Here is a 17,327-nt window from a genome sequence, read left to right as displayed (position 1 = left end):
ATGTCTTTAAGTACTTGACTTGCAGACAACAACTGCACAGTTCACAGGCAATAAAATTGCCTGTTTTCACATCCACAGGTACTTTTGTGAGGTGCTCCAGACAGGGATGATCTTGAATCAATTATACCTGTGCTGTCTCCTGTGAAGTCATAAGGCTGTGCATAAGATCAAGTGGATTTGCCAAAAGTTCTAGTACATCTCAGTTTTCATGTTAATTACCTGTCTGTAAATGATCTTTGTAAAGGGAAATACTCAGATGAGACTTCCTATTGGGTTTAAGTTCATAACATATACCAAATCCTTTTCAGCCTCCCTAGTTCCAAAGACTCAATGGACACCATAGTTTCACTTAATGTGAAGTGAGGTTGTCCTGCTGGCAGGGGTCAGCTGAGGAGATGGAAGAACTACTCAGGGCTGCTTAGCTGCAGTAGTTCACTGTCTAGCTGCTTCATCCATTCATGTTTGCCTAAATTCTGGCTCCCATCTGCATGTATTCGTTCATCTGGGATTACAGCCTGGAGGGAGACAGAACATCCCTTCTTACTCGCTGGACTACAGCCCAGAGTCCTCACCTGGTCAATGAACCTCTGCTTACCTTCTGTGTGCCAGGATCTGTATGCCACCAGTGTAGTCAAAGCTGATTCAGACATCCAGTTCGAGTTTTTGATCTTTTGATAAAGACCAAAATCAATATGAAGCAATTTTAAACAATCAGAGATTTCAAGAAAATGCGTGAACTAGTCCAGACCAATACACCCTGCCATGACAGTAAAGTGAATGTGTTTACCTTGTGATAGCGTCCTTTCCCAAAATCAAAGTTACCAAAGTTGTGCCAGAAACCAAAAGTTCTTATTAACTCAACATTTTGGTATTTGTAGTTATATTAATACTTATTTTACAGTAGTAGAATCTTGCAAGGAGGGGAGATTACAACTTTAATCCTGTTTTAAAGTATTTTGAACTCATAGACAGGTATTTCTATATGCAGACATGTAAAAACAGGTTTCTTTCCTTCCTTGGTTTCATTTAGTTCTGTTTTGATCTACAAAAAGCTCAGAACTCGGGGTCAGACTGGTACTTCCCTGGCAACACCTTTTTCTAAATTTTAATTTTGATATATTACTCAGATAAAACTTCAAAGATTAAATTGCATGGAAAAGTGCACTGTTAATGTTTCATCTTTTTCCAAATTATATAAAAACATGCTGAGAATTATTTAATGCATCGCATTTCAGAGATGAGTAGGAAGGGATTAAAGCACTTCAAGTAGTGAATGAGCCATAACTATTTTCTCCACAGCTGTTCAGTGCACTCAGGATTGCACTAATGACTTAGTCACTAAGACTGACAGGGGAGTTGGAATGAATCTCAGTGGTAATCTGTAGGGAATTACTGGAAAAGTAATGTGGGTACCCAGTGAAGGTATAAGTGTGTTCTTTTTATCAAAATGGAAGGTAGTCCTGGTTTTTTACCATTAAGAAAATGAGACATTTCAACTGGTTGGGAGTTGGGTTATAATCTCTATTTATTGGAGCTGGAAATTATCTCCATTTATTTCTAAATTATTTCTTTTCTATATTTTCCTGCTTTCTGCTTCCTAGAGAGCCTGAAGAAGAAATCGGGTAGATGTTAATTTTTCAGTTAGAAGTACTTTATTAAAATGCAAATCACCTTTGGCCACTTATTTCCCCTTATCTTGGGATCGTTCTCAGCTTAGTACCAAATCCTAATGTTGTTTATGCATACATAGTTACTAAGAGCTATATTTGTTTACATTATTATGTAAGCTCTTAAACTATATCAAGAAATTGCAACTTTTTTTTTTCCATTTTCCAATTTCATATTCCTCTCTCTCTTATTAGAAGTGAATATCCTGAACACTCAGTCTTATCCTGGTTAAAAACTCAGGGAGGTTTTAGAGGTAATCATGTTATGGAGGGAGTAAGCAGGTTAATGACTTCTCCTGTGGTCCATAATCCATGATCTGAGCAAAGGTGAAGTATTATTTGCATGCAAGGAGTTATAATGCTCTTAAGTGATCTCTATTAAAGTTAGGAATATAGCCATGGACATAATTTACCCTCATATTTCACCATTACATGTTATAAGGGTGTTTTCAGCTGCATGTGCAAACTCCAGCCCTTCATATGTGAAAAGTGTGAGGAACATTATTCTTCTCTGTTGAGTGCTGGTGACGCAATTAATTTAAATAAAATCATCTTGAATCTCCAGATGTGAGACACAATGATGAGAGTTGGTCACGTGGTTTTATATCCTGGAATTATTACAAAAAGTAGAGTAGAACTTCCTTTCAAGAGAAGGGAATGGGAAAAAAAAAAGAAAACACACCAGAGGAACACCGGTAGTCAAATAATTATGCTAGCAAATATCTCTGCTTCCACTTGAAGTGAAGTACTTGTACCAGGTTCTGAAGATAGACAGACATCTATTAAAAGCCAAGAGAAAAATGCAGTAATTTTCTAATTACTCCATTGTAAGGGGTTGTGAGAATTATAGTGGTTAAACAAGCACAGCAGCTATATAAAACTTTTCAATTGAAATGTTGAAGTGTTTTACACTGAAACAATTATAAAATGAGAATCTGGAAAGTATCTTTCTCTACAACATTCAACTGCTATGTTTTAGCCCGTGCTTCCTAAAAATACTTGCTCACTGAAGTATTACCCACCAGAATCTGGGATAAAATTATTCTGTCCTCTTAACTTTTTTTCTTTTTATTATGGGATGTATGGATTAAATGTGTTGGGGTCCCTTTTAGTTTTTTATTTTCTGATTTTACAAGTATAGCTTAAGAATTGTAACTTATCCCGGTGTTAAATCTTAATAAAGTAAGATTTTAACATGTGTTGAAATGCTCTAAAATTATAGATTTTATAGAGTATTTTAATGATGTCTGAAGCATATAATGATTTTTTAAAGTTGAGTATATACCTCTTTAAACATTCCAGTTATAGAACAGAATAAAAATGGTAAATAAGAAGAATAGTTTAAATAGGCTAAAAAAGTGTAGCAGCATGAACAGGAACTTGGCATTGCAGAATTATTTTTCTCACTCCTTAAGCACATACATATCCAGTCACTTCTCTGAAAAACATGTAGTGTTCAGAGACCACTTTGCACCCTGATACTTGTAAGCAATTCACTTGTAAGAGTGAATCAAGTGTTTCCCTGCCAGTTCTCAGGCAGATATCCTGCTTTTATTGTTGTTGTGATTAGAAAGACTCACTATTATTAATACCAGTTATAATACTTGGTACAGTTTTCTGAGGTGCATTCATAAATGAATGATGCTATTGGGAATTTGTTGTGCAACCCTCATTAGCCCTGCCAACCTTTTGTTCCTAACTCTTGAGCACAAACATTAAAATGCCCTTAACTTTTTAAAATTGATTCTTTTTCTCATGAACTTATTTTTGCTTTGTTCTTGGTGAGTCTCGGAAAACAAATGGTGTTTATGAACCTTGGGGTTTTATCTTTATTGGTATCTTTAGAGATATCTTTAGGGAGAGTGTAGCATTTATGTCTCTTTGTTTTAAGCAATTGTTTTGGGTTTAATCATATTTTTACCATCTGCCAGTGCTCACTTAAGTGAGCAGATAAAAGAAGCAATCCACCCTTTCTTTGCACACCACTTTGTTAAAGCCTACTAGAAGTGGAATGAGTGATTCTCTCACTTTCAAGGTGATCTGTTTCGTGTTGGTCTGTTCTTATACTGCAATTGTTGTATTGAGTGTTGTCAACTAGATAATTGAGCAGTATGATAAACACACTACATTTGGCTGCCTTTCATCTTCTCTTCTTTAGGAGAATCTTATATGTCTGATAGAATTTTCCTTTGGCTAAGCACTGAGAATCAATCATGGTTTCACAATTGAGGAGATTATTATCCATAGTATTTTTGCTCTGTTTGTTGCATAAACCAGAAAGCATATTTTGAATGAGGTAGGACTAAAATAAGGGCTATCCCATTTTAGAAAATCAGTTGAAACAATTCTCTGAACAACTCCAGAGAGCTGTTCCCTGAGATGTTAGGCAAGTAGCTTAACACAAACATTTCCCAGAGAGCTCTATGGATTGTGAGTCCAACTTGCAGTTGTAAAGCTGTGTTTAGTAGCTCACAGATGAATCTGCAAACAGGAACTTTGTGGGGAACATAGGAAAGGCAATATAATAGTAAGTACTCTCAGGTACATTAGGTTGAGTAACTGGAACTGGTGTACAGTTTTTGTTCTTTATTTCTGAGAAAATACCATCTATCTAAAAAAGAAGTTTTCAAAGTAAGTTAATTATACTTGTGAACTACTCACATCCTGGGACAGTGAAGACTGTAGGAGAGCCAATGAATAGGCTGATAATTCCCATTGGGAGTGAGGTTTCAGCTTTATAGAGTCATTGAGGTTTAGGGTTATTCATTGAACCTCTTGGACAAAACACAACATTGAACAGTTGCTCATTAGGTGAATGTTGTCCATCTTCTAAGCAAACAAAGCCAAAACCTTCTGGGGAAAAGATGTGAGCACATTTCAGAAATATAATTTCACAAGGGTGTCAAATTAAGGCTTATAGGCATTTCATGTTTTTAAGGGCTTGATCTGCAACCTTAATGTTCTCTTAGTACTGTGTTTCTGTATTTAGCATACATACACAGATTTGTTCCAGTTTGACAATCCTTCACATGTTGTTTAGTGTGTTTGATTAGCATAATCACTGTGTGATTATTTCTCACTAGCCTTAGCATATGCAAATTCTTGTCTTTTGACTGACAACCATTATTAGACTATCAGAGTATAAGGATTTGCATAATCTCTCTGTGGTTACAGTATTTGTGTGCAATACCACTGTGAATGCAAATCCTTTTGCTCTGACTGGTTTCTCTATATTCAAGCAGCTTGCCAGGAATACTGCTGCTGCTTCAGCATCTTATTTGCAAGTGGAAAAATCTACAAAAAAAAAAAAGGGAAGAAATACTAGAGTCACATCAGAAAGGTGACTAGACAACTGCTGCAATTAAATAGCTCAGCTAGGAAAATACTAATAAAAAGAAAGAAACACAGGATTTCAACAAAAGAATAAAAAGTTTACTTTGGGAATTCATTCTGAAGTACTATTTTAGTGATCTGTTGCATTTTTTGAGAACTGACAGCAATTTTCTTTTTAATAGATACCACTTTTTAAAAGAAAAGTAATTATTTTGTAAACATTGCGCATCATTGTAGTTGGTGCAGATGTTTTACATGAATTATATTTAACAAGGATGAGCAATATTTCAGTTTATGTACATGGAAAGCATCAAGTTAGTTCTACCCTCTTTCATTGATAAAAACAGTAATGGTAGACACTAAGAAAAAATGGTTAGTGCTGAGTGCAACTCTGCATAATTATTCACCATAATTACTAGGGCAACATTGAATAAATTAGCTGCAAAAGGCTAAGCCATGCAAGATAGCACATCTAGAATGTGTATTCTGTTTGATATTGTTTTATTTGTACATGAAAGCAAACTACGGTTGAACATCATTTGTGTGTGTGTGTTTAATTATGCTTACTAAGCTTTTCCCACCATTCCTTTTGAATTGTGTTCTTTGGTTAGTTTATAAGATTCTTTTTCACAGATTAATGTGGTTTTGAAAAAAACAGCCGTGGAGTGCCAACCGTAACAATAGGACTTATTTCTAATGGAAATGTAGAATGTCAGATGCACTTAGGATCAAATTGGTGAGCTGCTGCTGAGCTGTTCTGTTTCTGACATGGTCACCTGGATTTTAAGAAGGTGTCAGGTAGATTGTAAGTTATAGGTCTGACACTTGTGGAAAGCATCATGTTCTGCAGAGAGATTTTCTTTTTTTAATGTGCATGGTTAATAAATACTTTTATGAGTGTTGGGATTGCTGTGCAAACACAGAAATGAACAGCAATGCATGACACACAGCACTTCATATTTTTCCAGGAAGTTTTATACCCGTTGCACATGCTTTGTGCTGCTTGAAAATGCAAATGCAGTAGATGCCAGGTATTACTTGGAGAAGGAGTAGCTTCTACTCAGCTGCCCAGTGCTCATAATGTGGGCAGTCTATACAGCCAATATAAGTCTGAAAGTCCAAGAGTTCTCCAAAATATCTAACTTTCTGCATAAGAAATAATAATACAATGTAGTGTATCTAATATAATATTGCTGCATCTCTACAAGTGACCAGCATGATTGCAGAGGAAATGTCTGTGAATTCTTGATGCTGCTGAGATCACAGAGGAGTTTTCAGTTTGAAATAGTCAAATTATGCTGTGAGAAAATTGCTGGCTCTAGGAGCCCTGAGCTATAAATGACAGTGACTTTGCACCATTGAGGAGCATACTTATAGCTTAACCTTTCTGTGTTTCTCTAAGTATGGCACAGTAATAATCAAGTAGGCAGTTTAATGTTTGAACTGGTTGGCGTTAAATCTGTATTTATCATGCAGTTTTAAAAATGGGTCAGGTTGAGCAATAAGTATGACGTGGAGGATGTGATATTTTGGGATTTTTGCTTGGTAATGGCAAAGATTGATATAGGATTTAAACTGTTTTCTAATTCTCTTATAAGTTTCACTGTTTTTTGGAACATAAGAGAATGAATGAAAAGAGCCCATACTGAGTTATCTTTATTTCTTATCAATGTTACAGCCCTAACACAGTGCAATGTTACAATCAAAATAACATTAAAGGAATTATATTATGAGTAATTGTACATAATTATTACAATTAGATGTATATAATTATATATTTATGACTATGTTTCTTGCCATCAGTCTGGACTTCTACAACCACATGAATTAGTAAGTACAAAATGAGGCCAAATAAGCACAATATTAATATCAAATATGTTAGGATCTGGATTTTAAGAGGTTCTGGGAGGTGGTGGTACCTGTGTCACTAAATTCACTTAGCTTTTCAAGTAATGGAAATCAGTAATTTGGTGGGTAATTTTTATTTTTTGATTACGTCTCAAATGGTCTAGAACAATTTTTTCCTGTGAGCTTCAATGACCTGACATGTTTTTCTGCTCATTTAGTGTAAGACCATATCTGGTCTGAGTCAATCTTTTCCAGCTAATTTCTTTGGTCTTGAGGTAAAAATACTTTCTTACTTTTTTGATTGCTTTAGGCCTAACATATGCTCTGAACAAGCTCTAGGCATCCACATCATCTTATCCTTTGACCTGGATGGTTTTATTTATAGACTTTAGTGAATTTCAATTTATTGCAAACCTTAAGCATCTGAAATGCTCATATCATGGCTTTTGGTTTTAATGCAAAATTAAAAAATAAGTCCCTTTGGTTTATATCCCCTTTATGATTTGAGCCTTTGTGGATCAAGCTTTCATGCTTTCCTTTGGCTCTTGCTTTGCTATGGTTTTTAACTTAGGCATATTCTTATGCCTCTGGGATAAGAAGTCACAGAAAAGAAACTAATAAAAATTATATATCTTGAAAATTATTGAAATTCAAGAAGACACTGAAATTTGTTGAAATATGTGTTTCAATTACAGTTTCAGCATAAAACAATTCTTCACACACACATACACACAAAATCTAGTGTGTGCATGCGAAAACACTTAACAATTATTTGTGGAAAATATGTAAGATTTACTTTCCAAGGGATCAGATTTCCCTGTATGTAACATATATCATCTCAGGTTCTGCATTACACAGATATTTACTGAAAATTTAATGAGATGAAGACTTGGCTACAGCCAGCCTTCAAGGATATCAGCTATGGTGATTGTGGAAAAGTGTCCCAGATAGGATAACAAGGGATCTCCTGGGTCACCTTCTTGGTGATTTTGTGGTAGGTGCTTCCTCCAGAAAAGTTCATGCAACAGCCACTCCTTTCATCTTCAGTCCACAAAATAAAGAGCATTTCATTCTCTATAGTAAGCACAAGAACAAGGAATACAGATAATATCATAGGTCTGACATGACTGAATTTAAAACAAGCAAAGCTAAATTATAGTGATAGGGTCAAAGCTAAGAATATGCAGTAAGGGGACAATTTCTATCATGCTCTTGGTTTAAACCTGGATTTTTCTAAAGTATAGTAAGTTCCTGAAGATTTTGGGGAGTACATTATTTGATCAAAGAATGTGAATCATATCATCTTGCCACAAATTTTGGCTTGAATAATTAAAACATAGAGGATGTTATTGATGTGCATGTATTGAAACCAAAAATTAATCAAATTAACTTATATATTTATCTAAATTTCTCAATCTAATAGTCATCCTGTTGTTTGCATTAAACCTAGAGCACTGTGCTATCCCTAGACATATCTCACATGGAAAAGTGAGATATATAGAAAATACCTGATGCTAGAGAGTAGAAAGCCAAAAGGCGATGGACAAGTCAAACACTGCAGCTCTCAGAGCAAACTCTCTTTGTGTTGTACAGCTTTGACATCTGAATGATAATCTTTCATGTGAATTGCAAACTTCTCTGTCCTTCACTTTAAATGACAGTAAATTAAATTATTTTAGTCTAAGAAATAAAATCCAGAATTGTAAAAGAGAACTAGTAATGAGTTAAAAGCAGATTTTATCAAAGTTTATCATGATAACCTTTATTTTGAAAGTGCATACCACTTACATAAGTTGAAATGAAATTTATATGTGTAATTAGTAATGTTCAGTAAGTCTCAAAGTGCATGGAGATGCTTTAAAGTATCTCATCACTTGCTGGTTATCTTGCCTATGTGATACTATTACCCTCTCTATATTTCCCTGCAATTCTTGCTCTCAATTTTCTGCAATCAGCAAGCTCTATTCCTCTGACTCTCAGCAGGTCTTCTCTCTGTCTTCCAGTATCTGTGAGATCTAAGTCCTTATCATGCTGCACCTAAGTATCCTGTTGCCTCTCAGATTTCCTGCATAAAACTTGTAGAGGCTTATCTGATGCTTTTGGATGTTTATTTGGAATTTATGGATTCGTGATGTTTCCCAAATGAAATCTCCAGGGAAAACTAATAATATTAAATATCCCTCAAGAATTCTGTCCCAACTTTATTAGAATCTGGTGCTAAGTTTTTAAGTCTAACTTAAAACTGTGCTTTGCAGTGTCAAAGAACAGTTCTCCCATCCTTGGAAGTGTTCAAGGCAAGGCTGGATGGGGCTTTGAGCAACATGGACTAGTGGAATGTGTCCCTGCCCATGGCAGGGAGTTGGAAATAGATGATCTATGAGGTGCTTTCTAACCCAAACAATTATATGAGTCTATGAACTGACAGAGAACGGATTATTATTTTGAAACAGTTTTTCTTAATTAATTTGGAAACTATCCAGAGTTCTTCTTCATTTAAAGCCACAAATGCAAAGCATCACATTCCCAGTAATGCCATGTAGTTGTACACCTAGAATTCTACATCTTTAAAAACTCATAGGGAAAGGTGCTGATGGGTTTCTGCATCAGCAGATAAACAAGAGAAAAACCTGTGGTCTTATTAGGTAAGAAACCACACATTTTTCCATGAGACCAAATTAAAATTAAGTTTAACATAAAGCAACTATTCTGCATATTCATGATGTTTGTAATTCTAAAAAATATTTTGTCTCATTCTCAATATGAAAGCATCAGTTGCCTCAGAAATCCAACCTCATTTGGTGCTAGAATACTTACTCTGAAGATGGGTAAGTCCAGTTAAAAAAAAAAAAAAAAACGTTAGTTTTTTTATCTTCTGAACCATGGTAGTACCTTTTATTTAACCCATAGAGAACTTTCTTTGCTTTCTCAAGCTATTGTGAGATAATGGACACTTGTGAGATAGTGGGAAAGATTAACATGGTAACACTGAAGGCCATTATCTCACATTATCTGACAAGTGCCATAACTTGAGGAAGTGAACAAAGAAGCTCTCTAAAGAATCTCACAGCTGTGGCTAATGTGAAACCAAACAGTTACACTGGATCAAAGAATGCACAATTTCTTGTTACCCTGAGCTGACTTATCCATGTATCTGAACTTCAGGTTTCCCTAATTACTTTAGACCTGCAGAGGCAAGAGGAACAGAATTTTTCCAAGCTTGAACAGCACAGAATTAGCATCAGTTAAGACCATGTCATGCTTCAGTGTTAAAAATAGCAAGATACAGGTCTATTGATTCTGCTGGTGTAAGAATTCACCTCTCTGTGGAGCAGTCAAAAAAAGAAGAGCTGTTACAATTTATTTACTTTCCTATGTGGTGTCATTTGTGGTGTTCATAATAGTATTTTTGGATTGTGGGCTTTTTCTAGATCGTGTTGCTCAGTAAGAGTGCTGCTAGAGCATGGCTTGATCACTGCAGAAAGTCTTACACAACTTGCTGTTGTCTTTCAGAGCTTGATATACTATGCCCTCAGTCATCAGTGTTATTTTGGGGTTAATGTTAAGTGGCATCCCTCGTTTCTAGGTGGGATTGGTGTTCTTTTATACTGGTCAGTACACAAATGTATCTGGTGTTTCATATCAAATTGAAGAAGATGCTCAAACTGAGAATTTTTCCAGACCAGTCTGTTGTTCTATAAAGCTCTGCTGTCTTCCTTGGTTTGTTTGGGGGGTTTGTGTGTGTCGGTGTAATATTTTTTTTTTTTTTTTTACCAATCTTATTTTCTTTTCAACAGGAATTAATTTAAAGACCTATTTCATATTTGACACTGAACAGCTGTCAGGTGATGCAAAAATTCTGCAGTGATCTGCTCTGGATTCACTGCAATAGAGGCCATGACTGTCTACCATTACAGCTTTCATGAATAATTGATTACTCTAAGGACAAGCTCTGATTCTTTATTTATCAAATAACTCTTTGCCAACAGACTAGAAAATAGTGAATCATGGAGACATGGGCAGGGAGAAAGATGGAATCTTTTTCATTACATACACTGTGAATACTGATTATCAGAATTATTCAAAATATGTGATTTTTTTAACAATTTAAAGAAAAAAAAAATATCAGTGGCTTAACCAAGTTGCTGCAGAGCTATTACCAGATTTTTAAAGTATCTGTCAAATGGTTTTTTGTGAAAAAGAAATAAGAAGCATTTTGTTCAATGAATTTGGGGAAGTTGATTTCAATCCTCCAAGTAAAAATGTATACCTCAAGTAGTTTTTGTGAAGTTCTCTGCCAAAATGGCATTCATTTTTTTTTAATAGGGAACCTGACTTGCAGACACTATCAGATCAGTGTTCTGGTAGAAGTTAACTCAGAATAATCCTTTTCATAAAGGTCCAAATTCATCCTTAAAGCAGAGTCTATACAAAATAGTTTCCTCCAAATGACTGAAAATAATATTTGGAGGATTTTTATCTTTTGTAAATTGTGTAGATGTTGTTTCAAGGAAGAGATTTATTTATTGGTTCACGGGATATTATTATTATTTGATAATACTGAAGTATTGTGTGCTATTCTGAAATTATATGTACATAATATTATTTCATGTTTTCATTAATCTTTTTCTAAGTAATTTTATTTAAAATTTACTTGTTTTGCTTATTGAGCTAGCTTTTCTCTGATATAAATATCACAAATTGATGTTTGAGTAGGAAAACCTGTTCAGCGTTTACAGCTCATACCTTTCCTCAGTAAAGGGAAATATAAAATTGAGCTAAATATACGTACTCCAAGAAAGTCAATGACATTTTCTTTTCCTTCTGCATAACCTCTTTCTATAACTACATAAAAAAATACTCATGTTTAAAGAAAAATAGTAGTTTTCTGTTAGATCATGGTATGGAATGATGCGGAATCTGTTTTGAGATTTTAGATAACATAGCACGCAGTGGAACAGCAAAAGCTTTTTATTTTTCTTCTTCTCTCTTCACAGATGGACCCAATTCAAAAAGCTGTAATAAATCATACATTTGGAGTTCCTCTTCCTCATCGAAGAAAGCAAATCATATCATGCAACATTTGCCAGCTGAGATTCAATTCTGATGTAAGTTGATCATTTTGTATCAGATGAGAAATATGTACTTATCTACTAGGATGTGCCATAATTTTCAGAAATTGAGCCTAAATGAAACGTTATGATTTCAGTTTGTCGCTCAGCAGATGAAAAGGCTGTAGGGTGTTTCAAATAAACACAATGGCTTGGTAGTGCTTATACACCCAGCCAGATTTTCCCTGCCAATATATCCCTGTAAGCTCATCAACTTCAGTTGTGCTGCACTGAGTGTAAATAGGAAAAATTTACTGATCCATTACTGCTAATAACGCTGGTATATTTGCTGGATCCTAATTCTTCTACCAGTCCTGGTTATGTGTCCCTTCAGTTGGCTCCTACCCTGCATCCTGTCACTTCTCCAGCAACAAAGCAGAACAAGCTGAACTGGAGATGCTCTCTAATACACCAAGGAAGGAAACCTGTCTCCCACAATTATCCAAGGGAGCTGTGCTGTGGTGCTCCTTGCCAACTAATACCTGTTGTGTCACAGAAAAGCCTCTTAGGTTTTAGCCCTTCTATTTCCTTCTCAGAATCACTGTGTATGCAGACCAAACCTGACATAGTAAAGTGATTTTTTTTCTGCTATTCTAGGCTCTTCAGGAAGTTTCTTCACATGGGCATTGATAGTGGGAACTAATCTTCCCCTGTCTTTAGTTCACTACGTTATTTAAATATAGAAGTTACTTCTGCCAGTATAAAAATGTTTTGACTTAGAGTGAGGTCAAACCCAAAAGTGTCCACAAGGTTCCTTTCTAATTCTAGTCATAGGAAGAAGTGAAATACTTTTTGTACTCCTGCCTCTTACAAGGCAGCTATTTATATACAGTTTGTACTATTTTTAGTTAATTGATTATTTATCAAAACCATGAGCTTGTCAAAAACTGAACATTGAAGCCTAATTGTAGGGATTTCCCATCTGGGAGTGAAAATACTGGATTTCTTTTCATTGCTCTCAGCTTTTTATCCCTCAGAAATCATTTCAAAAATAACTCAGTCACAATTTCTGGACCAGACAGCATCACATATTTAATTTTACTGATGACTCCAGGTTATTTAGCTCATTTACTGAATGGACACCTTCTCTTATAACACCGATATAATTCTCAAAGAGTGGTGCAAGGAAGGGCAATACACTCTCTGGAACTGTCATGTCCATCACAGATAAAAATAGAAGAGTCAAATTAGGCTCTTCCATTTAGAAACCAGCTGCCAAAATTAGAACTGGGGATACTGAGTCATTAATGAGGATGGGATGATGGTGACTTCTGAGCCACAATGGATCTTACCAACCAAGCAGCCCAATTTATCACTCAAAATTCTCACCTTTTTCAGCTTTGTCTCAGGTAAAAGCATGTCACACTAAACCAGACACAGTATATAGCTGAAAGAGCGATCAAATACTTGTGTTACACATCAGAGTGAAACACCTCCTTTCAAAGACGATATAACATTTGTTTGTCTTCAAAAAGGTCTAGACAAAAGATAAGACGAACATATTGATAAAGTTACTCAGTCCATTAGCAGTTACACGAATTGGATTGATATGTGGAGTGGAAAATTTTTCAGCTGAGAAGATCTAGGCATTTTCCAGAATAAAATGATTGAAGTAAAAGTCCTCCTACACAGAGAGAAGCAAAGCATCAGTGGACACTGATACTTTTTACTCAGAGGACTACTCTGCTCCCATACTGCTCCTTTTCTGCTGCTTTTAGAAAGGTTTCTGAAGAACAGAGAGGGAGGAACCAGAGGCCATTTTCACAGCCATCTATAGTGTCCAAAAAACTGGTTTCAGAAGGCATGTGTTAATTTAAGCTGTTCACAGAAAACTCTTGGAAGACTAGCTGATATCTATCTGTCCCTTCACACCTTCAGGTGTTTGAGGCTTGAACTCAAATAGCCAACACTGTTCAGAAGATTTTTTTAATGCTCCCCTCTCTCTAATAGATCAATATTATCTCTACAGAATGGGGAGACCTTCTTGATGAGTATGTTTCATTTTCCACTTTTAATATTTGCCTAAGTTTTAAAGCTACCACAGTGTTGATTGATTGAGAGATTACGATCCAAAATCTGCCCATTGATTAACATGGAATGATATCTCTCCCTCTTCTCACTACCACACAGAGGCAATTTGTGGATATTTTTATGATGGTGTCTCCTCATTCCAGTGCTTATAGTTATTACTGCTGAAAATCACAAAGTGCTCTGCTGAGATGTTCAAGAAATAATTTGTATGCAGAGGTCCACTGCAGTTTAGGAATGTTTTTCTGCAAAATGAGGGGAATAGGCAGAGCTATTTCCTCCATTGCTTAGGTAATTTTGAAATTTCCACCTGTGTTTGAAGCAAAAAATGTGGTAAACTAAAGATTTAATATTTGGATTCAAAGGAAAAAATGCTTTGAAGAAAAAGAGCTGTTAGCTATCATTTTTTGATAACTCTACTATGAATGGCAAGCACACACATTGTAATTCTTTCTCCTATTATCATGAAAAAGTTTTCATTTACTCAATATTCCTACCTTTCATTTTCATCATATTTTGTTGAACACAATTTAAATCCATAACAGCAGTAAATAACTTTTCTGTCTAGGAATCTAGGCTTTGTGTCTATTCTACCAATATGTCTCTATTTTTAGATGCGGGAGATAGGTTTTATCAGAGACTAATGAATAGAAATTCCATTTGCCTGCTACACAACAATATTATGAAAATGTTTACAATAAAACTGGTCTGTGGGACTTTTCTTTTTTGCATACAATACACAATTTTCTCCCTTTAGACAGAGCAGCAGAGGTTTTTTTCCTGGTTACATGGTATAAAAATCACATTTAAAAAAGATGAGAAAAGGCGGTACAATAGTCTAAAATAATTTAGCTTCTTTGTGAAGGAGTTATCTATAAATCTTCACGACAGCTGTGTATTCATATGTTTTTTTTTAAATAAATCTCATACAAGGAAAGGGAGGAATGTGCAAATAACCAAAGCCTCTCCATGCTGAGCAAAAACATGAGAACAGCAAAGGTAGGTTTTGTGGAGTCCATTTTTTTTTTCCAGAGAAATCTAGACATATCATTTACACTCACACTGCACATTGAAACTAGGGTGAAACGTGTAAATATATGCTTAGCTGCAAGGGCCCGATGTTGCCACTTGCATGTTGGCAGCTGCTGAGAGCTATTGCACCAGCAAATGCTTGCTTGTAGCAAACATTAAATCTTTAAGATCTAAAAGTATCTGTAAAATGTGGTCCAGACAACTTCAGTAGGATATTTCAGATGCCTATAGGTAGCTGTAGGAGTAATCTTCTGCTTATGGCCTGGAAAAAAAAAAAGAAAAAAAAAAACACTTACTGAATTTTTCTGCCTTGACTATGTGATCTTCTTTTGCCCATGAGATTATTTGATGAAGTTATATAGTTATCAGTATCTGACAACAAGGTCAATTTTTTGCAAAGGGATTACCTTTTTCTTCCCTCTCATTTAACGAGATGGCTGAGTAAGGACCCAGTTTGCCTTTGTAGAAAAGTTGGGCAGCATTCTGATCTGTTCACAGGACTTGAATTCCATTATGATACACTTTAAAAATATTTCCAATTATATGAGCCAGAAATTATTGTTTGACTTTAATAGCAACAGTAGTAATACTTCCCTGCAAATCAGGGATGCTCATCAGTCCTTATTTGTTGTTTTTTACCTTATTTTTCTCCATCTCTATGAAACAAAGGTATCACCAAATTAATATAGTGTTCCACTGTATGAATTTATCTGGATTCAAAAGATAAAACATTAAAAGGTAAACCAACTTCCATTAAAAATCAGTGAAAGATTTTTTTGAGGCTAAGGATGCAATATAACTCTGCAGTATTTTATTATGGTTCTAACTTTTGGTGGGAAAGAAGCAGGACCAGAGGACTAATGTCCTATTTAGGCTATGTTTGATATCTAGAACAAAAGATTAATGTATCAACTTGTAAGGGCCTAGGGCATAATAAGGTGATAATAAACAGTCAACATGAATTTGTCAAGAACAAATCATGTCAAATGAATCGAATTTTTTCCTTTGACAGGGTAATTGGCCGAATGGATAATAGGGAATAAATAGATGTGACATATTTTGGCTGTAGCAAGGGTTTATACACTCCTGTGTGACAGTCCTGTAAAGTAAGTAGAGGAATACAGTCCAGGTGAAATTATTAAATGTTGGTTGCACAACAGAATGAAGAGCTGCAGTGAGAGTAGCTCCTGATGGTTTCCTGTCAAAACAAAAGGTCACAACAAGTCAGGATCTGAAAGAGTCTCTTCCATGCTTACTGCTACTCTAATTTTTCGTTAGCAACGTGCCTGACAGGACAGTGTACACATGCCAGTTTTGTGGATGACATCTAGATGAAGGGTGGCAGGCTCTTGATGGATGGTGGTAAGTCCCAGATCTCAGTCCAAAATTATCTCCAGTTGGAAAAAACAGTCTGGAATTCTGACAAGTGCAGTAAATAAAAGCATGAGCTATTGTGCTTAGACTGGAAAAAGTAAATGCACAAGTACTAAAATGAGTAAATGTCAGGTTTAATGGGATTATGAATCATAATCCAAATATGATGGCTAATGCAGAAAAAAAAAGAAAAACTCACCCAACTAATCCTATGATAATTTTTCCCCCCAAATATGAGATTTATCAATAAGTAAGTATTCCACAGCAAATATTCAAGAGCAGCCCTACAAAAGAACTGGTGGGGTCTGGTAGATGGGAGGCTACACGTGGGAGGATATCACACAACAACATGCACCTGCAGCCCAGAAAGCCAAACAGGTCTTGGTCTGCATCCAAAGCGGTGTGGGCAGCAGGCCAGGGGAGGGGATTCTCCTCTGCTCCACTCTTGTGAGACCTCACCTTGACCACTGCATCAGCTCTGGGATCCTCAGCACAGGAAAGACAATGACCTGTGAGAGCATGTCCAGAGAAGGGACACCAAGGTGTTTAGTGGGCCTGAACACCTCTCCTGTGAGGAAAAGCTGAGAGAGCTGGAGTTGTTCAGCCTGGAGAAGGAAATGCTGTGGCCTTTCAGAAATTAGAGGAAAGCTGGGAACGAACTTTTGGACAAGAGGTAATGGGTTAAAACTGAAGGAAGGTCAATTGGATCAGACATAAGAAATAAGTTTATTAAAATGGAGGTTATTCCAGAACACTGGAATGGGTTTTCCAAAGAAGTGAATGCCCCATCCCTGGAAATATCCAAGGTCAGGTTGAACTGACCTCTGTGCAGCCTGATCTAGTTCAAGATATCCCTGCTTCTTGCAGAGGTGCTAAACTAGATGACCTTTAAAAGGTCACTTTCAACTCAAACTATTTTACGATTCTATGAGTCGAA

At 35.8% G+C, this 17,327-nt stretch overlaps 1 protein-coding gene across 3 annotated transcripts in view; it reads left to right on the top strand.

The window, feature by feature from the left end:
• Nucleotides 1-17,327, top strand: part of ZNF385D (zinc finger protein 385D) — a 412,937-nt gene that overhangs the window by 305,724 nt on the left and 89,886 nt on the right. For all 3 annotated transcript variants that reach the window (XM_058031333.1, XM_058031341.1, XM_058031349.1), the window contains one exon: nt 11,843-11,953. In XM_058031333.1, the coding sequence (XP_057887316.1) occupies nt 11,843-11,953 (111 nt within the window). The remainder of the gene's footprint in view (nt 1-11,842; nt 11,954-17,327) is intronic.

The sequence above is a fragment of the Melospiza georgiana genome, chromosome 1, assembly GCF_028018845.1.
Source record: "Melospiza georgiana isolate bMelGeo1 chromosome 1, bMelGeo1.pri, whole genome shotgun sequence".
Classification (NCBI taxonomy): domain Eukaryota; kingdom Metazoa; phylum Chordata; class Aves; order Passeriformes; family Passerellidae; genus Melospiza; species Melospiza georgiana.
This window is presented reverse-complemented; position numbering and strand designations above follow the sequence as displayed.